Source organism: Salvelinus fontinalis, chromosome 13, assembly GCF_029448725.1.
Source record: "Salvelinus fontinalis isolate EN_2023a chromosome 13, ASM2944872v1, whole genome shotgun sequence".
NCBI lineage: Eukaryota > Metazoa > Chordata > Actinopteri > Salmoniformes > Salmonidae > Salvelinus > Salvelinus fontinalis.
This window is the reverse complement of record NC_074677.1, coordinates 34,589,054-34,611,764: the sequence shown is the minus strand read 5'-3', so window position 1 is coordinate 34,611,764 and position 22,711 is coordinate 34,589,054. Positions and strand designations below refer to the sequence as shown.

The following is a 22,711-nucleotide window of genomic DNA, read 5'->3' as shown; positions in this document are numbered from 1 at the left end:
AATACTGTGGCAAGCCTCTACATTCTAATACTGTGGCAAGCCTCTACATTCTAATACTGTGGCAAGCCTCTACATTCTAATACTGTGGCACGCCTCTACATTCTAATACTGTGGAAAGCCTCTACATTCTAATACTGTGTCAAGCCTCTACATTCTAATACTGTGGCAAGCCTCTACATTCTAATACTGTGTCAAGCCTCTACATTCTAATTATGTGGCAAGCCTCTACATTCTAATACTGGCAAGCCTCTACATTCTAATACTGTGGCAAGCCTCTACATTCTAATACTGTGGCAAGCCTCTACATTCTAATACTGTGTCAAGCCTCTACATTCTAATTATGTCGCAAGCCTCTACATTCTAATTATGTGGCAAGCCTCTACATTCTAATACTGTGGCAAGCCTCTACATTCTAATTATGTGGCAAGCCTCTACATTATAATACTGTGTCAAGCCTCTACATTCTAATTATGTGGCAAGCCTCTACATTCTAATACTGTGGCAAGCCTCTACATTCTAATACTGTGGCAAGTGTCTAGATTCTAATACTGTGGCAAGCCTCTACATTCTAATACTGTGTCAAGCCTCTACATTCTAATTATGTGGCAAGCCTCTACATTCTAATACTGGCAAGCCTCTACATTCTAATACTGTGGCAAGCCTCTACAATCTAATACTGTGGCAAGCCTCTACATTCTAATACTGTGTCAAGCCTCTACATTCTAATTATGTGGCAAGCCTCTACATTCTAATACTATGGCAAGCCTCTACATTCTAATACTGTGGCAAGCCTCTACATTCTAATACTGTGGCAAGCCTCTACATTCTAATACTGTGTCAAGTCTCTACATTCTAATACTGTGGCAAGCCTCTACATTCTAATAATGTGGCAAGCCTCTACATAATAATACTGTGTCAAGCCTCTACATTCTAATTATGTGGCAAGCCTCTACATTCTAATACTGTGTCAAGCCTCTACATTCTAATACTGTGGCAAGCCTCTACATTCTAATACTGTGGCAAGCCTCTACATTATAATACTGTGGCAAGCCTCTACATTCTAATACTGTGTCAAGCCTCTACATTCTAATACTGTGGCAAGTGTCTAGATTCTAATACTGTGGCAAGCCTCTACATTCTAATACTGTGGCAAGCCTCTACATTCTAATACTGTGGAAAGCCTCTACATTCTAATACTGTGGCAAGCCTCTACATTCTAATACTGTGTCAAGCCTCTACATTCTAATACTGTGGCAAGCCTCTACATTCTAATACTGTGGCAAGTACATTCTAATACTGTGGCAAGCCTCTACATTCAAATACTGTGGCAAGCCTCTACATTCTAATACTGTGTCAAGCCTCTACATTCTAATACTGTGGCAAGCCTCTACATTCTAATACTGTGTCAAGCCTCTACATTCTAATAATGTCGCAAGCCTCTACATTCTAATTATGTGGCAAGCCTCTACATTCTAATACTGTGGCAAGCCTCTACATTCTAATTATGTCGCAAGCCTCTACATTCTAATTATGTGGCAAGCCTCTACATTCTAATACTGTGGCAAGCCTCTACATTCTAATTATGTGGCAAGCCTCTACATTATAATACTGTGTCAAGCCTCTACATTCTAATTATGTGGCAAGCCTCTACATTCTAATACTGTGGCAAGCCTCTACATTCTAATACTGTGGCAAGTGTCTAGATTCTAATACTGTGGCAAGCCTCTACATTCTAATACTGTGTCAAGCCTCTACATTCTAATTATGTGGCAAGCCTCTACATTCTAATACTGGCAAGCCTCTACATTCTAATACTGTGGCAAGCCTCTACATTCTAATACTGTGGCAAGCCTCTACATTCTAATACTGTGTCAAGCCTCTACATTCTAATTATGTGGCAAGCCTCTACATTCTAATACTGTGGCAAGCCTCTACATTCTAATTATGTGGCAAGCCTCTACATTCTAATAATGTGGCAAGCCTCTACATTCTAATACTGTGGCAAGCCTCTACATTCTAATACTGTGGCAAGCCTCTAGATTCTAATACTGTGGCAAGCCTCTACATTCTAATACTGTGGCAAGCCTCTACATTCTAATACTGTGGCAAGCCTCTACATTCTAATACTGTGTCAAGCCTCTACATTCTAATTATGTCGCAAGCCTCTACATTCTAATTATGTGGCAAGCCTCTACATTCTAATACTGTGGCAAGCCTCTACATTCTAATTATGTGGCAAGCCTCTACATTATAATACTGTGTCAAGCCTCTACATTCTAATTATGTGGCAAGCCTCTACATTCTAATACTGTGGCAAGCCTCTACATTCTAATACTGTGGCAAGTGTCTAGATTCTAATACTGTGGCAAGCCTCTACATTCTAATACTGTGTCAAGCCTCTACATTCTAATTATGTGGCAAGCCTCTACATTCTAATACTGGCAAGCCTCTACATTCTAATACTGTGGCAAGCCTCTACAATCTAATACTGTGGCAAGCCTCTACATTCTAATACTGTGTCAAGCCTCTACATTCTAATTATGTGGCAAGCCTCTACATTCTAATACTATGGCAAGCCTCTACATTCTAATACTGTGGCAAGCCTCTACATTCTAATACTGTGGCAAGCCTCTACATTCTAATACTGTGTCAAGTCTCTACATTCTAATACTGTGGCAAGCCTCTACATTCTAATAATGTGGCAAGCCTCTACATAATAATACTGTGTCAAGCCTCTACATTCTAATTATGTGGCAAGCCTCTACATTCTAATACTGTGTCAAGCCTCTACATTCTAATACTGTGGCAAGCCTCTACATTCTAATACTGTGGCAAGCCTCTACATTATAATACTGTGGCAAGCCTCTACATTCTAATACTGTGTCAAGCCTCTACATTCTAATACTGTGGCAAGTGTCTAGATTCTAATACTGTGGCAAGCCTCTACATTCTAATACTGTGGCAAGCCTCTACATTCTAATACTGTGGAAAGCCTCTACATTCTAATACTGTGGCAAGCCTCTACATTCTAATACTGTGTCAAGCCTCTACATTCTAATACTGTGGCAAGCCTCTACATTCTAATACTGTGGCAAGTACATTCTAATACTGTGGCAAGCCTCTACATTCAAATACTGTGGCAAGCCTCTACATTCTAATACTGTGTCAAGCCTCTACATTCTAATACTGTGGCAAGCCTCTACATTCTAATACTGTGTCAAGCCTCTACATTCTAATAATGTCGCAAGCCTCTACATTCTAATTATGTGGCAAGCCTCTACATTCTAATACTGTGGCAAGCCTCTACATTCTAATTATGTCGCAAGCCTCTACATTCTAATTATGTGGCAAGCCTCTACATTCTAATACTGTGGCAAGCCTCTACATTCTAATTATGTGGCAAGCCTCTACATTATAATACTGTGTCAAGCCTCTACATTCTAATTATGTGGCAAGCCTCTACATTCTAATACTGTGGCAAGCCTCTACATTCTAATACTGTGGCAAGTGTCTAGATTCTAATACTGTGGCAAGCCTCTACATTCTAATACTGTGTCAAGCCTCTACATTCTAATTATGTGGCAAGCCTCTACATTCTAATACTGGCAAGCCTCTACATTCTAATACTGTGGCAAGCCTCTACATTCTAATACTGTGGCAAGCCTCTACATTCTAATACTGTGTCAAGCCTCTACATTCTAATTATGTGGCAAGCCTCTACATTCTAATACTGTGGCAAGCCTCTACATTCTAATTATGTGGCAAGCCTCTACATTCTAATAATGTGGCAAGCCTCTACATTCTAATACTGTGGCAAGCCTCTACATTCTAATACTGTGGCAAGCCTCTAGATTCTAATACTGTGGCAAGCCTCTACATTCTAATTATGTGACAAGCCTCTACATTATAATACTGTGTCAAGCCTCTACATTCTAATACTGTGGCAAGCTTCTACATTCTAATTATGTGGCAAGCCTCTACATTCTAATACTGTGTCAAGCCTCTACATTCTAATACTGTGGCAAGCCTCTACATTATAATACTGTGTCAAGCCTCTACATTCTAATACTGTGGCAAGTGTCTAGATTCTAATACTGTGGCAAGCCTCTACATTCTAATACTGTGGAAAGCCTCTAAATTCTAATACTGTGCAAGTGTCTAGATTCTAATACTATGGCAAGCCTCTACATTCTAATACTGTGGCAAGCCTCTAAATTCTAATACTGTGGCAAGCCTCTACATTCTAATACTGTGGCAAGCCTCTACATTCTAATACTGTGGCAAGCCTCTACATTCTAATTATGTGGCAAGCCTCTACATTAAAATACTGTGTCAAGCCTCTACATTATAATTATGTGGCAAGCCTCTACATTCTAATACTGTGTCAAGCCTCTACATTCTAATACTGTGGCAAGCCTCTACATTCTAATACTGTGGCAAGCCTCTACATTCTAATACTGTGTCAGGCCTCTACATTCTAATACTGTGGCAAGCCTCTACATTCTAATACTGTGGCAAGCCTCTACATTCTAATACTGTGGCAAGCCTCTACATTCTAATACTGTGTCAAGACTCTACATTCTAATTATGTGGCAAGCCTCTACATTCTAATACTGGCAAGCCTCTACATTCTAATACTGTGGCAAGCCTCTACATTCTAATACTGTGTCAAGCCTCTACATTCTAATACTGTGTCAAGCCTCTACATTCTAATACTGTGTCAAGCCTCTACATTCTAATACTGTGGCAAGCCTCTACATTCTAATACTGTGTCAAGCCTCTACATTCTAATACTGTGTCAAGCCTCTACATTCTAATACTGTGTCAAGCCTCTACATTCTAATACTGTGTCAAGCCTCTACATTCTAATACTGTGGCAAGCCTCTACATTCTAATATTGTGTCAAGCCTCTACATTCTAATACTGTGTCAAGCCTCTACATTCTAATACTGTGGCACGCCTCTACATTCTAATACTGTGTCAAGCCTCTACATTCTAATACTGTGTCAAGCCTCTACATTCTAATACTGTGTCAAGCCTCTACATTATAATACTGTGGAAAGCCTCTACATTCTAATACTGTGTCAAGCCTCTACATTCTAATACTGTGGAAAGCCTCTACATTCTAATACTGTGTCAAGCCTCTACATTCTAATACTGTGTCAAGCCTCTACATTCTAATACTGTGGCAAGCCTCTACATTCTAATACTGTGGCAAGCCTCTACATTCTAATACTGGGAGCATTTGGGGTTGTAGCTCTAAGGGTTTAATTTGTGTCCATGTGTCACAGTGTGTGTGTTTGTGTCCATGTGTCACAGTGTCACAGTGTGTGTGTTTGTGTCCATGTATCACAGTGTCACAGTGTGTGTGTTTGTGTCCATGTGTCACAGTGTCACAGTGTGTGTGTTTGTGTCCATGTATCACAGTGTCACAGTGTGTGTGTTTGTGTCCATGTATCACAGTGTCACAATGTGTGTGTTTGTGTCCATGTATCACAGTGTCACAGTGTGTGTGTTTGTGTCCATGTGTCACAGTGTGTGTCCATGTATCACAGTGTCACAGTGTGTGTGTTTGTGTCCATGTGTCACAGTGTGTGTGTTTGTGTCCATGTATCACAGTGTCACAATGTGTGTGTTTGTGTCCATGTGTCACAGTGTGTGTGTTTGTGTCCATGTGTCACAATGTGTGTGTTTGTGTCCATGTGTCACAGTGTGTGTGTTGGTGTCCATGTGTCACAGTGTGTGTGTTGGTGTCCATGTGTCACAGTGTGTGTGTGTTTGTGTCCATGTGTCACAGTGTCACAATGTGTGTGTTTGTGTCCATGTGTCACAGTATGTGTGTTTGTGTCCATGTATCACAGTGTCACAATGTGTGTGTTTGTGTCCATGTGTCACAGTGTGTGTGTTTGTGTCCATGTGTCACAATGGGTGTGTTTGTTGTCCATGTGTCACAATGGGTGTGTTTGTTGTCCATGTGTCACAGTGTGTGTGTTTGTGTCCATGTGTCACAGTGTGTGTGTTTGTGTCCATGTACCACAGTGTCACAGTGTGTGTGTTTGTGTCCATGTACCACAGTGTGTGTGTTTGTGTCCATGTACCACAGTGTCACAATGGGTGTGTTTGTTGTCCATGTGTCACAGTGTGTGTGTTTGTTGTCCATGTGTCACAGTGTCTGTGTTTGTGTCCATGTGTCACAGTGTGTGTGTGTTTGTGTCCATGTGTCACAGTGTCACAATGTGTGTGTTTGTGTCCATGTGTCACAGTATGTGTGTTTGTGTCCATGTATCACAGTGTCACAATGTGTGTGTTTGTGTCCATGTGTCACAGTGTGTGTGTTTGTGTCCATGTGTCACAATGGGTGTGTTTGTGTCCATGTGTCACAGGGTGTGTGTTTGTGTCCATGTGTCACAATGGGTGTGTTTGTTGTCCATGTGTCACAGTGTGTGTGTTTGTGTCCATGTGTCACAGTGTGTGTGTTTGTGTCCATGTGTCACAATGGGTGTGTTTGTTGTCCATGTGTCACAATGGGTGTGTTTGTTGTCCATGTGTCACAGTGTGTGTGTTTGTGTGTGTGTCTGCATGTGTGTGTTTTGTTTGTTTATGTGTCACAGTGTGTGTGTCTGTGTCTGTGTGTGTGTGTGTTGTGTTTGTTTATGTGCTGAATGGCAAAATTTTCTGCAGCCTTGCATGCAGATCCAGTAATGTGAATCATGCCTCCATCTGCCTCCATCTGCCTCCATCTGCCTCCATCTGCCTCCTAGCTCTAACGAGGTGGATTTGAATGACTTCTGACCCTGTAAATGCCTCTTAAGCTGCTTTTACAATCCCTGAATTGCTGATTTAGTGTGTCAGTGTGGGGGCTTTGGTTGCATATCTACATTGTGGGCTGCATATACAGTATAACCTATGTAGTGTGTGTGTGTGCGTGTGCGTGTGTGTGTGTGTGTGTGTGTGTGTGTGTGTGTGTGTGTGTGTGTGTGTGTGTGTGTGTGTGTGTGTGTGTGTGTGTGTGTGTGTGTGTGTGTGTGTGTGTGTGTGTGACTGTGTGCATGTGTATGCTTATAGCACGTGTAAGACCTGATTAAAACTGGGACGTCTATGTGAGCGATGCTGTTGCCTCCATATTCATTTAGGCTCTGTTAAGGACATACAGTAGCTGTGGAATTTGTTTTGAGTTGTGGGTGCTGGAGGGTGGGGGGTATGGGGCGCATTGGGGGGCATTGCATGCATCTATAACGCATACAGTTGAGCAGACATGTTTTTAGTTGCCTTTTATAAACGCGTTTCATGCAATTCTACATCATTTATATGCTAGAAGACATTAGTAGAATATTTTTTAATACCACACAAATGGCCAAATGCAGGCAACTCACTATTCAGGTAGGATGCATTTTTTAAACTTTATTCATATTTGTTCTATCATTATTATTATTTTAAATCGTTGTTATTTTTTAGGCCTATTCATTCATCTAAACCAGTTTTTTAAATATGCAAAATGTGTTTTGTTTCATTCTGTTGAGACAGTTTTGTTGGCTAAATGAAGTTTGATCTGTCTTTTTAAATGTATGTTCCTTATTTGGTTTAAGATAGGTTATAAGTAGGCCTTTCAATATCATTAGCCTATTGCTGTCATTTGTTGGGTACAGCAGGCACTAGCCTTTCTTGGTAATTTCGGCAATATAGCCTTTTCAAAACTTTTGTGAAGGTTTAATTCTGTTGAGCCATTTTCTTTGGCCAAATAAAGTTTCCAACTGTAATGTTGTGTTTGCCATGATATAATATCCTGCTGGTATTTTCCCGATAAACAATGGCTTGACTTGGCGCTCCAACTGACTCCAACAGTTGAACTTGAAGTGTGGATGAATGTAATCTAACAATATAATGCTTATCTTTATAAAAAATATTCTGATCGAAAAAAAAATAAAAATTCCTTCTTCTGTATGCCTATATCTTTATAGCAGACAGCAGTAGCCTATCCGACAACGATAAAGCATATCTCTCATTCTCTCTTTCTCTGTGTCTAGGCCGAGGCTTCTCTTCCTTTATATTTTAAATATTCATATCATACAGTGGAAGCCTAGGCCTATAAGCCTATATGCATGCAATGCCCTGATGCATTTAGTGAAGACATGACGATGAAATAACACATATGGAATCATGTAGTAACCAAAAAAGTTTTAAAGAAATAAAAATATGTTTGAGATTCTTCAAAGTATCCACCATTTGCCTTGATAACAGCTTTGCACACTCTTGGCATTCTCTCAACCAGCTTCACGAGGTAGTCGTCTGGAATGCATTTCAATTAACAGGTGTGTCTTGTAAAAAAAGTTAATTTGGAGAATTTATTTCCTTCTTAATGCATTTGAGCCAGTCAATTGTGTTGTGACAAGTGTCATGGAAAATTGCAAGATTATGTTATAATGCTTGTATTCCATTATAATAGTTGTTACATTCGACAGAATAGAGATTTGTGTGTGTGTGTTCCACTGAGGATGGGCCTCTAATGAGATAGCACTGACAGAGGAGATTTACGATGTCTTTGGGTGATAAAACCTAAAGAGCATTCCAGATAACATGAGGTAATGGTTCTGTGCTATGAAGTACCAGGAACGAGATTAGAACCTTGTTTTAGAGACCAACCTGAGCGATAGTTTATAGCGAATGCTATCTGTCTAAGGGATACTCCTTTCTCAAGTAAAAGTCCCTTTGTGAAGAGTTCCTAAGATCTGTGGTTCGTCATGTAGGTTGAGAGGGGTGTATCTTGGCTATAAAAGATCTTTGTAATTTTCTGTAGTCACTTTTCAATGGTTCATTAGAGATAGCGCATCATTGAAAGTCAAAAGAGGCTATTGCAAAGCTCTTATTATTATTAAAGATGTAATTTAAGTATAACTCTGACTGGTGTGTAGTTTGTAACTCCCCTCATTTGGTAAAGCAGAAAAATGCCACCACACAAGGTAGGGGTGGTATATAGAAGATAGCCCTATTTGGTAAAATACCAAGTCCATATTATGGCAAGAACAGCTCAAGTAAGAAAAGAGAAATGACAGTCCACCATTACTTTAAGACATTAAGGTCAGTCAATGTGGAAAAATTTCAAGAACTTTGGAAGTTTCTTCAAGTGTAGTCGCAAAAACCATCAAGCGCTATGATGAAACTGGCTCTCATGAGGACCCAGGGTTACCTCTGCTGCAGAGGATAAGATCATTAGAGTTACCAGCCTCAGAAATTGCAGCCTAAATAAAGACTTCACAGAGTTCAAGTATCAGACATATCTCCACATCAACTGTTCAGAGGAGACTGCGTGAATCAGACCTTCATGGTCGAATTGCTGCAAAGAAAGAAATACGAGCAATGGATATTTGACCAGTGGAAATCTGTCCTTTGGTCTGATGAGTCCAAATTTCAGATTTTTGGTTCCAACCGCCATGTCTTTGTGAATGGATGATTTCCCCACATGTGTGGTTCCCACCTTATGGAGGAAGAGGTGTGATGGTGTCGGGGTGCTTTGCTGGTGACACTGTCTGATTTATTTAAAATTCAACGCACACTTAACCAGCATGGCTACCACAGCATTCTGCAGCAATACACCATCTGGTTTGCGCATAGTGGGACTATAATTTATTTTTCAACAGGACAATGACCCAACACACCTCCAGGCTGTGTAAGGGCTATTTGACCAGGAAAGAGAGTGATGGAGTGCTGCATCAGATGACCTGGCCTCCACAATCACCCGACCACAACCAAATTGAGATGGTTTGGGATGAGTTGGACCACAGAGTGTTGGAAAAGCAGCCAACAAGTGTTCAGCATATGTGGGAACTCCTTCAAGACTGTTGGAAAAGCATTCCTCATGTAGCTGGTTGAGAGAATTCCAAGAATGTGCAAATCTGTCATCAAGGCAAAGGGTGGCTACTTTGAAGAATCTAAAATCTCAAATATATTTTGATTTGTTTAACACTTTTTTGGTTACTACATGATTCCATATGTGTTATTTCATAGTTTTGATGTCTTCACTATTATTCTACAATGTAGAAAATAGTAAAAATAAAACAAAACACTTGAATGAGTAGGTATGTCCAAACTTTTGACTGGTACTGTGTATATATATATATATATATATATATATATATATATATATATATATACTGTGTGTCCAGTGACACTGACTCACCCAATGATGAAGATGAAGCATAGGCTACTCACCGGTGATAAGCTACTTTGAAAAACATTGCTGTTCACTCAGAATCCCTCAACAGTTGTTGATAAAACAATTGTTCGCTTCTACAGCCAGATTAGTCTTCTATTTTCAGCAGTAGGCATTTGCTTTCCAAACTGTAGGCCTACGTTTTCTCGCTGATATCTATGGCCACAATGCTACAAGCTGTTCTATATTTGGCACATGTGCTGCCCAAATTGCAACTTGTGATAAAAACTTAATCCACAGCTATTTTATGAAGCTATTGAACCTATGTAGCTAAATGATGCTCTCTGGTGTAGTATTTTGAATGATTTTATTTATGTCTGTTCAGACAGGAGTAATATCATTTTGGGGGGAAATATGTTGTATGGCCCACTGCTATGGATAAGACATGCTCTAGGAGTAGAGGAAGTGTGCTGTATAGTGGACTAGTGAACCTGACGAACCGTCTCCCAAGCAGTGTCCTTTTCCTCAGCAGCCTGCGTAATTGCACACTTCCCCACAGCTGTAATGCGACAATTGTAGGGCTGCCTACTCAGCTGCCAGATCCTGGAAGCCCAAATCAGCGGCCCTGTTAACATAAGCCCAACCTACACAGTCTCAACTCCCTAACCTAATTAACACTGAGTCATACAACACGCCACCCCACGCCATGCCACGCAGGGCAGCCAGGCCACAGCAATGCAGCTGGGCATTGTGTGTAGGGAGGCCAGAGCACTGGACAACAGGAATAGCGGGAGCTACGATGGCACACAGGATGACACACAGGGTGACACACAGGGTGAAACACAGGGCCATGTCAGAATCATGATGGGATGACACTGCTCTCTGTATGATGTCATCTCTCACTGTAGAGAACCCTGTGTTCTCAGAGCCATATTCTTTATGACTCTGCAGCCTGCACTCTTCCACTGGAACTGGATTAAGGTTTAGATTTGTATTGGTTATAGACATTAAATTGGTTTCTTACTTATAGAATGCCAATCAGTAAAAATAGATAGTTCAACAGAACAACAAAGTACAGAGACAATAATTGAACCTAATGGAGTCAGTTTTGAGAATTCCCTGTGCTGTTGGAGAAGAGTTAATAAAGTTATGTATGGTTGGGATCATTGAGTGCATACTTGAATGTGTAGTAGCATTAGACCTCTAAATGAATTTGTCTACATTGTATGTTGGTGTGCGTTTCATCCAGTGTTTGCGTGATGATGTTCAAACCAAAACCAATTGCAAGGAGAGAGTGTCCCATGCAGTATAAGTTAAACCACCAAAAGCACTTGAACACACACTCCATTTTTTTACATTTAAGATGGAAAAATACTGGGAACCCTCACACACCAGCTGACAGCTGCGCTTTTCTTAGCCAATCGCAGTGCCGCGCTTGCATACATACTCCAATGCACACAAAACTGTTGGGCCCTCAAATATCTGCCCCACAACAAGCCTGACTCTTCATGGGGTGAATAGCGTGTGCAGGAAGCCCTGCGTGCACTACATATGACAAACCACATTACTGCCTGGGTAGCAAACAGCCCTAGTTAGGCCACCCCAAGGCCCCCAGCCAGAGAGAAACACTGCAGCTGAGTTACCATGCTTACTCAGATAGTCATAATTGGATAATGAAAATATAAATAGTGTTTTCATGTGATCCACTGTAGGTTGGGCGTTGGGGTAAACAACACAGTGGGCTGGGTAAACATACAATACCTTGCTACCTCACTACCTGGCTACCTGGCTGCTTGGCTACATGGCTCCCTGGCTGCTTGGCTACCTGGCTGCTTGGCTACATGGCTCCCTGGCTACCTGGCTGCCTAGCTACCTGGCTGCTTGGCTACATGGCTCCCTGGCTGCCTGGCTACCTAGCTGCTTGGCTACATGGCTCCCTGGCTACCTGGCTGCCTGGCTACCTGGCTACCTGGTCCAATGCCCAGTTTGTTTTAGCCTGGAGGAAAGGATGTCCATGACACGAGGAGCCTTATTAGATACGTTTCCTGCCTGTCCATTTATTTGGATGTTTTCACATATTTTGGTCAGATATTTTGTCAGACATGGTTCATAATGCGACCTCTCTGGTTTTTAACTTTCACTCCTGGTAAGTCCTACCCTGTCTCTGAACACCTCGTTATGTCTGGAGGAATCCCCCCTTCCCTGTTCACCTGTATGGAAGAGAAGGAGCCAGGTACTATAACCATGTTGTAATTGCTACTGCCCTACATACAGCATGTCGACATGAGAGCTGTGTAGGGGAGCTGTATAAGAGGACAACTGGACAGGGCTCTGTCATGTCAGCTCAGCATATAGTAGATGACTATTAACAATGACAATGTCCCCATCTTCTCCATGTCTAGGTGACTCAAGCTTGGTCTGCAGTGACATCCATCCCCTTCACCCTATTGGTCTTCTATACCATGAGCTCTGGCTCCGCCCAGGATGTGGCGGTGGAGCATTTCTTGTGTGACATAGAGAGGAGGGGCAAGCGGCTACATTGCGCTGTGATTGGCTGCGAGGAGGAGCAGTGTCCACGCGGCGACATGAACCTGCTGTATCGTAAGAGCCGGCTGGACTGGAGGCACAAGGACCAGGAAGGCAATAAGAAGAGGTGAGGAGAGGTGAACTGATCTCAATTCACAGCTGCATGCTGCACTGGAGAGATGGAATGAAGATTATTCAGTTCAGTTCAATTGTAAATTTCTGAACTGAAGTGGAAGAGTTTTATTGTTCATATTTTATGTGCAACCTCTTAATTGTCGTCCTAAGGGGAGTGGGCTCATGTAGAAAGGAAGATAAGAAACAAGATGAGAGGAACAGAAGATGGGAAGAGAGGAGCTTTATGGCCTTCATTACAGGGCCAATGTGGCCCATTGGTGTCTATCTAGATTATGGCACGCACACACACTTCCACACCCGCAGGCGCACACACACATATATACACACAGGCACACTTAAAGACACACACACACATATACACACAGGCACACTTAAAGACACACACACACACACACACACACACACACACACACACACACACACACACACACACACACACACACACACACACACACACACACACACACACACACACACACACACACACACACACACACACACAGAGAGAGAGCTCTGCTCTTGGCTTTTCTTCACATAATGCAATGAGACAGAAAACAGTTGCATCTCTGTTCTCCATGATGAACATGCTCAGCGCTGTTTCCGCTCCCTGCGCTAGCTTCCCTCCTCTCAAAAGGAAGGTGCAAGCTCACATTGTCTCCCTGCTGCTTCACCGCTTCATAAGAAATGATGGCAGAATTAAGGCTCATCAGTAGTACAAGACTACACATTGTGACCTAAAAACGAGGCCTACATTTGGATGTGTAGTTTGTTATGTTTTATCGCTCTTGCTTCCTGTAGCTCAAACAAACAAGGCAACATGCACTCAGGGTTCACTCACATGCGATAACCTCCTAAATGAGGCCTTTGATTGCATGCTCGGAAGCTCAACATCTCCTCCTCCTCTTCTCACACACGTAGAGACCCAGTCACCTAGGCTTGCTCTTTCTCTCTCGCTCTCGCTCTCTCTCTCTCGCTCTCTCTCTCTCTCTCTCTCTCTCTCTCTCTCTCTCTCTCTCTCTCTCTCTCTCTCTCTCTCTCTCTCTCTCTCTCTCTCTCTCTCTCTTTCTTTCTCACTAACACACACACACACACACACACACACACACACACACACACACACACACACACACACACACACACACACACACACACACACACACACACACACACACACACACACACACACACACACACACACACACACACACACCAGACACACACATACACATACACAGATGTGTGCTAGATGGTTGTAGCGGTATCATTTCAGCTCTTTTCATGGTAGTTGTTGTGCACAGTGTTTTTCTAATGACTTCAGCCGCTGTTGTTATGGCTGAGTCTCCTTTATAAAGGTTCATTTACAGACCTATACTGTATATTCTATGTGCAATAACTCCAGATTTGGACCATGTCAGCTGCAACTCCCCGTCCCATGTTGTTGCTCATCAAGGTACACTGTTGTATGGATTCTGCTCCAATTTAATCAGTCAGTAGCTTTATTGTAGAGATATAGATTTTGGTTTCACCTGTTAGGAAACCAAATATGTTCTGAATCTTTGGTGTTCATGCATGATGGTAGTTTGGATGTGGTCATGATGACCTTCAAAAGACCTTCAGGGATTAACCATATGAAGTTTTTGAAAGTAAAATTGGCTTTAGAGAGCAAATAAGAATTGAGTAATCTGTTTAATCAAAGGAACAGCACAGTACTTTAAACATTCAACTCCAATATATTTTAATTGAAGAAAACTCCAGTTTGAATTTTTATGCTGCACTGCCACACCTTTTTTTCAGTCAATAAATAGCCCAAAACATTGCAGTTCCTTTGTGTGCTTGTTTGCAGTATGTTTAGTACTGTACATTGGCAAGCAATACCATGTGAAATTTCATGGGTTTTAAGACAAACCACTAAACCAATAAACAGGCAAGCCAGTTGCCATGGAAACAGATCAAATGCTTGGCAGAGGTCATGATGAGTGTAGTGAAGAGACAACGTAATAAAACAGATAAAACATTAGTTAGAGATACCCAGTGACACAGTGATGTACATACAGGGAGATTACAGTCAGAGAGGAGTAGCTAGATTTTGGGGAGTTTGATTTTAGGGGAAGTAATTTCCTAATTGAATGTGTTTGTGAGCTAGGGGAGCAGATGTGGAGGGAAATGGAAGGACGGAAGAGTCCCCCCCCCCACACACAATACTGGCCTGCACAGCTGCTGCACTGCCTCGCCCAATCTCTCATCACTCACTCTTCAACGGGAAGCTAGTCTCCCTGTGCCATCCATGTATGAGCAGCAGTGTGTGTGTGACAGACAGAGGGAGAGGAAGAGGAGTAAAGGACTGAAGCTATTTAAAGAACATTTCTGAAGAGATAAAGAAAAAGAGAGCGAGGCAGAAAAGGGGAGGGGAAACACAATGGGGAAATAAATGAAGGTCCTTAACTGAGACGTGATTAACTGCTGAATGACGGAATGCTGTGCTTCCTGTGTTCTCCAGCTCCAGCCAGAAGGACCCCTCCTCAGCCACGGTGGGCAAGGTCCGTGACCTGGCGTCCTTCCGACGCCACTTCCGCATGGGCTTCATGACCATGCCTGCCTCCCAGGATCTGTCCCCTCACTCCTGTGCCTCTGCCATGGCCCCCCGCTCCCAGTCCTGCCATGCCGTGGGCGCTAGAGACACAGGTCTGGAGAATGGGGAGGATTACTCTGACACACAGTCACAGCACGGCGGGCGCTGCCCCCCTACCAAACCCAAACGACACCCCAGCACCCGCCTCAGCTCCTCCTCCTCAGACCCCAGAGCACCTCACGTCCTCCCGGACACCCCTCCACCGCCCCTACCCACTCACTCGCAGGCCAAACACTCAGAGAAGAAGAATGGTAGGCTATTGCAACAGTAATGAGGGCAGTGAAGTGGGGAAATTAGGAAATGTGGGTTATTATTATTGTCCCTGTTGTGATGATTGAAATATCTCTAGTTCATTACTCTGTCTCTTTTCCCTCCAGCAATGAAGAAGTCAGACTCGGGGGACATGTCGAAGAAGGTGCCGCCTCTGAAGCCCAAACGAAGTCCCAGCACTCAGCTCTCGTTTGACCCTCCACCGGCCCGCGTGCCCCCTCCTGCCACGCCCCTTCCTTTCCAGGGGGGTGAGGGTAAGCCCCAGGGTGAGGAGGGGGATGATGAGCCTGTCTACATAGAGATGGTGGGCCAGGTGTTCACAAGGGAGAGCCAGACTGCCACCCCTCACCCTGTCACTCCCGTCGCCACCACACCCGACTCAGACTCAGACCAAAACGAGGCCATCTATGAGGAGATGAAGTACCCGTTGCCAGAGGACAGAGAGGGACACAAACGCGTCCCTCTCAAACACGAGAGACTCAAATCCTCCAAACACCACTCCTCTGGCATCTCTGCCCCTCTACCTCGCCCCTCCTCCTCCTGTTCCAAACCTAAAGCCACAGTGTCCATCTCCCACTCCTCGCCCCTCCCCTCCTCCACCTCCACCACCCCTGTCCCCCAGCCACTCTCCTCCAGCCCGCAACCCCCACGGGCCCCTACCCCCTATCTCCTCCAGGGGAACAAATCAGAGACAGAGTCCACCAGTAAGATCCCGGCCCCCTTCCCCAACCTGCTGCAGCACCGGCCTCCGCTGCTCGCCTTCCCCCAGCCAGCTGCTGCCTCCAGCGGGGTCGGGGTCCAACACAAAGCTGTTGCTGCCAAACTGGGAACCATCAGCATCCAGACCTCCTCCAGTATGACAACGCCATCCAGCACCTCCTCTGCCTCTACCACCCCCTCCTCCAATCTCCCCATGCTCCTGTCAGGCTGTAAGGAGTCTAGGGAAAGAGACAAGCAGAGCAGAGACAAAGACAAAGACAAAGACAAAGACAAAGACAAAGACAGAGACAGAGACAGAGACAGCCAGCTCGACCCTGCACCGGGTCTAAGGGCCAGGAGCCACTCCACACCGCTGCCCCCTTCCTCCAAGTCCACCTCCCCTTACTCCCACCAGCACCACCACCCCCACCACCGGCCCTCACACTACCACCACTACCGCAAGCCAGATAGAGGGGACTCGCCCAACCCCAACACCACCAACAAGAATGGCTCAGAAACCTCCTCCAAGTCCACTGCCCAGACCCAGACCCAGGGCTCTGGCAAGGAGGGCAAGTCTGTGAGCTTCTGCTTGAAGTCAGACAAAGGAGACAGGGACAGGGACAGAGAGAGGGAAAGAGACGGTCACAGGGACAATCACAGAGACAGAGACAGGGACAATGACAGAGAGAGACACAGGGAGAGAGACAGAGAGCGAGACCGTGACAGAGACAGAGAAACAGGGTCCCACTCTACCTCCTCTCAGGCTGAGAGCACTCCCACCACCAACAGCCATTCATCCCAGACCAGCACCAGTTCAAACCCAACCCAGTCCTCCTCCTCCACCTCCTCCCACTCTCGCCCTCACTCTCGTTCCCACCTCCAACGCTCCCACACCCCTCATGGCCTGCCTGCCTACAAGCCCCCCTCCTCAGACAGCCCCCTGCTCTGGACCTACCCCTCGGTGGGCTTCCGGAGACCCCCGGCATACGACAGCCTGCGAGGAGGGTCTCATCTGCCCTCCTTGCACCACCAGGGTCACGGTGATGTGGCCTCCAAAAGCAGCACGGTGCCTGGGCCCGTCCAGGGGAAGGCTGCGTTCATGCCCTGGGACAGCAGTGGCTTTGGAGACGATGGGTCCTACTGGCCCGTGCAGAGGAAACTCTCCTTCAGCCATGGCAGCCGAGAAACAGCAAGAGAAAGTAAGTTAACATGTGCTGGGGGGCATTATGGGTTAAAATTAAATATTTAATTTGATCAGAAGTTCCTCTCATTCCTTTGAGGGATAATCAGACTATTAAACTGTAAGTTGAGTGTCATCTGTTACTATACTGTCAATAGACAATCATTGTATGTTTACTCAACAATTCCCTTCTGTCATTCCCCTCTCAGAGGATGAAGGGCGTGCATGGAATGGTAGTGCCGATGCCCTCCTGAGGGTGGACAAGGAGGAACTGGTCCCAGGGCATCGAGGAGGAGGAAGAGGAGGAGGCCACTCTGGGATCCCAGTACGCTTCACTGGAGGGAGGGGGCTGGGCCACAGTGAGTCCCTGGCCGGGATGGAGGAGGGGTTCTTGGGGTTCCGAGCCCTGCCTAGAGGGGGTCTCCCTCTCCCCTGCCAAACCTTCCCAGCCTATCGCAATGGAGGTAAGCACCTAGACACCTAGAACAGAATCCTTCTAGCAGAATCTTTCCAAGGGAAAGTACTCTAAAGTATGTCAAGGATTTCACTGCACACAAAACATTCTTTAGAAAATAGAAAACATCAGCAGATGTCTCTGAAGGTCCTATTAGGTGGATTTCTTCCATCCACAGTCACATGATCATGGTGTTATGGGTTAAGATCATCAGCGGCAGCATGTGTAGTACCAGAGCTATATATACACACATATACACATACTTATGCACACAATACCTCCCCCACATGTACCAGCGGTTGTACATAGACACATGTAAGAATGCACTGCCTTCTATATGCACAGCTGTTCTCCCTAGCAACATGAACAGCACAATAACCATAATTGATTCGTGGTTATAGACAGGTGTATGAACATTGCTTGTTTTTTTTGTGTTCCAGAACTGGGTCGATTCGGCCGCTCATCATCCACCTCTGGGGTGAGGCAGGTGGGGGGATGCGACGTTCAGAGGCAGAGCAGCCTGCCTCATCGAGAGGCACTGAGTCAGGTGAATAATACCTATTATTATAATGACGATGATCTTTGGTATTACTGTGATTACTATAATTTGCACAAGTAGTAGTATTGTAATTATTCTGAAGAATATGGCCATTCTTATCATACCCTGTGCTGATAGCAACAACCCTCCTCCTGAGCTATTTATAGTGTGGAGATATGTTCAGTGAGCAGAATAAGGATGTGGCCAGCAGCCTTAAAGAACAAGTCCAGGAGAGAGCAATGCTCTAACTGACGTATGCGGAGATTTAAGGAGTATGCTTCTCTACAGTGTTTTGGAGCAGTGAGCCGATGTCCAATAGTGTTGCGTTTTGCCCAGTCACTTGGCTGCATCTCAAATGCTGACGCAGTTCAAGTGTGCTGTGCTGTGCTGCAGAGACTGTCTGCGTGTGCTGCCTGACCCTCCCTCGCACACCACGGGGAGCCACAGGCCCAAAGATGGTGTTACACTGCCATCTAGGGGCAGGATATGGTGCAACGCATTCTTATTGATGCTGTGGTGGTTGCTGGGCTTGGTCTTCAATGCTCAAATAAAATTGAATTATATTTGTCACATGCTGAGAAAAAAACAGGTGTAGACTAACAGTGAAATGCTTATTTACGGGTCCTTTTCCAACAATGCAGAGTTAAAGATAAAGATTAAAGAAAAAATAGAAATAGTGACACAAGGAATAAATACACATTGAATAACAATAACGAGTAAATATAACATGGCTCTATACAAGGTGTACCAGTACCGAGTCGATGTGCAGGGGTATGAGGTAATTGAGGTAGCTACAGTATATACAGTTGAAGTCGGAAGTTTACATACACCTTAGCCAAATACATTTAAACTCAGTTTTCACAATTCCTGACATTTAATCCTAGTAAAAATTCCCTGTCTTAGGTCAGTTAGGATCACCACTTTATTTTAAGAATGTGAAATGTCAGAATAATAGGAGAGAAAACTATTTATTTTAGCTTTGATTTATTTCATCACATTCCCAGTGGGTCAGAAGTTTACATACACTCAATTAGTATTTGGGATCATTGCCTTTAAATTGTTTAACTTGGGTCAAACATTTCGGGTAGCCTTCCACAAGCTTCCCACAATAAGTTGGGTGAATTTTGGCCCATTCCTCCTGACAGAGCTGGTGTAACTGAGTCAGGTTTGTAGGCTTCATTGCTCGCACACGCTTTTTCATTTCTGCCCACAAATTTTCTACAGGATTGAGGTCAGGGCTTTGTGATGGCCACTCCAATACCTTGACTTTGTTGTCCTTAAGCCATTTTGCCACAACTTTGGAAGTATGCTTGGGGTCATTGTCCATTTGGAAGACCCATTTGCGACCAAGCTTTAACTTCCTGACTGATGTCTTGAGATGTTGCTTCAATATATCCACATAATTTTCATCCCTCATGATGCCATCTATTTTATGAAGTGCACCAGTCTCTCCTGCAGCAAAGCACCCCTACAACATGATGCTGTCACCCCCGTGCTTCACAGTTGGGATGGTGTTCTTTGGCTTGCAAGCCTCCCCCTTTTTCCTCCAAACATAACAATGGTCATTATGGCCAAACAGTTCTATTTTTCTTTCATCAGACCAGAGGACATTTCTCCAAAAAGTACGATCTTTGTCCCCATGTGCAGTTGCAAACCGTAGTCTGGCTTTTTTATGGCAGTTTTGGGGCAGTGGCTTCTTCCTTGCTGAGCGGCCTTTCAAGTTATGTCGATATAGAACTCGTTTTACTGTGGATATAGATACATTTGTACCTGTTTCCAGCATCTTCACAAGGTCCTTTGCTATTGTTCTGGGAGTCATTTGCACTTATCGCTCCAAAGTACGTTCATCTCTAGGATTCAGAACACATCTTCTTCCTGAGCGGTATGACGGCTGCGTGGTCCCATGGTATTTATACTTGCGTACTATTGTTTGTACAGATGAACGTGGTACCTTCAGGCATTTGAAAATTGCTCCCAAGGATGAACCAGACTTGTGGAGGTCTACAATTTGTTTTCTGAGGTCTTGGCTGATTTCTTTTGATTTTCCCATGATGTCAAGCAAAGAGGCACTGAGTTTGAAGGTAGGCCTTGAAATACATCCACGGGTACATCTCCAATTGACTCAAATGATGTCAATTAGCCTATCAGAAGCTTCTAAAGTCATGACATTTTTTTTCTGGAATTTTCCAAGCTATTTAAAGGCACAGTCAACTTAGTGCATGTAAACGTCTGACCCACTGCAATTGTGATGCACTGAATTATAAGTGAAATAATCTGTCTAAACAATTGTTGAAAAATTTACTTGTGACATGCACAAAGTAGATGTCCTAACCGACTTGCCAAAACTATAATTTGTTAACAAGAAATTTGTGGAGTAGCTGCAAAACAAGTTTTAATAACTCCAACCTAAGTGTGTTTAACCTTCACACTTCAACTGTACATATAGGTAAAGGTAAAGTGACTAGGCAACAGGATAGATAATAGACAGTAGCAGCAGCGTATGTGGTAAGTGTGAAAGTGTGTGAGTGTGTGTGAGTGTGGCATTAGTATGCATGTGTACGCATGTTATGTCTGTGTGGGCGTATATGTGTGTTGGAGTGTCAGTGTAAGTATGTGTGAGTGTGTGGGTAGTGTCCAGTGTGTGTGCATAGAGTCAGTGCAAGAGGGTCAATGCAGGTAGTCCGGGTATTTAGCAGTCTTGTTTAGCAGTCTTATGGCTTGGGGATAGAAGCTGTTCAGGTATTCCGTGTTACAACAAAGATTCAGTGTTTACAGGGATACAATATGGATGCAGTATTCATGCATACCCCAGGTTAAATTGAAGGTAATATACTGATACAAAATCCCCAAATCATGCATCTTCCTTTAACTCCCCTTCTTTCTCCCTATCTGCCTCTCTCTGGCCAGTTGCATGGGCTGTCCCACTCCTCCCAGACACCCTGCAGTCCCAGTCTGTCTAGACAGCAGCAGCAACTCCAACTCCATCAGCAGCAGCTGCAGTTACAGCAACAGCTCCAGCAGCTGCAGCAGCAGCACCACCTCCAGCTGCAGTTCCAGCACTTGGCTCAGCTAGCCCAGGGACAGCCTCCCAACACCGGGGGCGCCGCCGCATCCGCAGCCCAGACCCAGAGGGATGGCAAGCTGCTGGAGGTCATTGAGAGGAAGCGCTGCCTATGCAAAGAGATCAAGGCCCAGCGGCGCCCGGACAAGAGCCTGTGTAAGCAGGACAGCATGCCTATCCTGCCCAGCTGGAGACGGACCCCTGAACCCCGCAAGACGGGCACACCTCCCTGCCAGAGGCCCCAGGCTGTGGTGTGGGACACTGCCATCTGAGGGGGGGTGGGGGGGGGGGGGGGGCAGGAGAGGTACAGTAGAAAGATAGGGGCAAGTACTATGTACTAAATAAGTACTATTGGACACTATTGTGGTGGTGGGAATCACTTTCTAGAAAAGGTGGAGAACTGGTGGAGGACTGTTTTTGTCAGTGCGATTACCGCTGACCACAGAAGAGAGAGAATATGCATAAGAGTAAGATGAGAATTTTGTGCTCTCACATGGTAAGATAAACTTCATGTGGAGCTGATACAAGGTCGTCAAGGTTACTGAGATGTTTAGAGGTGTGTGGGCCAGAGAAATAATGAACAACTGAAACATAAACATGATTTAAAGTATGACTTTGTAGAGATGGAAAAAGATGGGGAAGATTCAGTTGAGGGATATACCAATACAACATGAAAACAAGAAGAGACATACAATCAGTCAGTACTGTGTGATATTTTACACTTTAAATGTGATTTCTTACCCTTTAAATGTAGTATTCTAAAAGCCCTTCCTTGACTCTTTATTCATTTATTAAACTCTAGTCGCCCCAGCCTTCGCTGATATAAAATAAAAGGGGAGTATTTATACTATAAGAGGGAGTATTTATACACTGCTCAAAAAAATAAAGGGAACACTTAAACAACACAATGTAACTCCAAGTCAATCACACTTCTGTGAAATCAAACTGTTCACTTAGGAAGCAACACTGATTGACAATAAATTTAACATGCTGTTGTGCAAATGGAATAGACAAAAGGTGGAAATTATAGGCAATTAGTAAGACACCCCCAAAAAAGGAATGGTTCTGCAGG

General features: G+C 44.2%; 1 protein-coding gene across 2 annotated transcripts in view; it reads left to right on the top strand.

Annotated features, from left to right (window-relative positions):
• The window catches only part of LOC129868493 (neuronal tyrosine-phosphorylated phosphoinositide-3-kinase adapter 1-like), a 50,547-nt gene extending 28,625 nt beyond the window's left edge, over positions 1-21,922 (top strand). For both annotated transcript variants that reach the window (XM_055942519.1, XM_055942520.1), the window contains exons 2-7: positions 12,550-12,800; positions 15,306-15,688; positions 15,815-17,605; positions 17,796-18,050; positions 18,481-18,587; positions 21,486-21,922. In XM_055942519.1, coding sequence (XP_055798494.1) covers positions 12,550-12,800; positions 15,306-15,688; positions 15,815-17,605; positions 17,796-18,050; positions 18,481-18,587; positions 21,486-21,911 — 3,213 coding nt within the window. In that variant the 3' untranslated portion in view covers positions 21,912-21,922. The remainder of the gene's footprint in view (positions 1-12,549; positions 12,801-15,305; positions 15,689-15,814; positions 17,606-17,795; positions 18,051-18,480; positions 18,588-21,485) is intronic.
• The last annotated feature ends 789 nt before the right edge of the window (positions 21,923-22,711 follow it).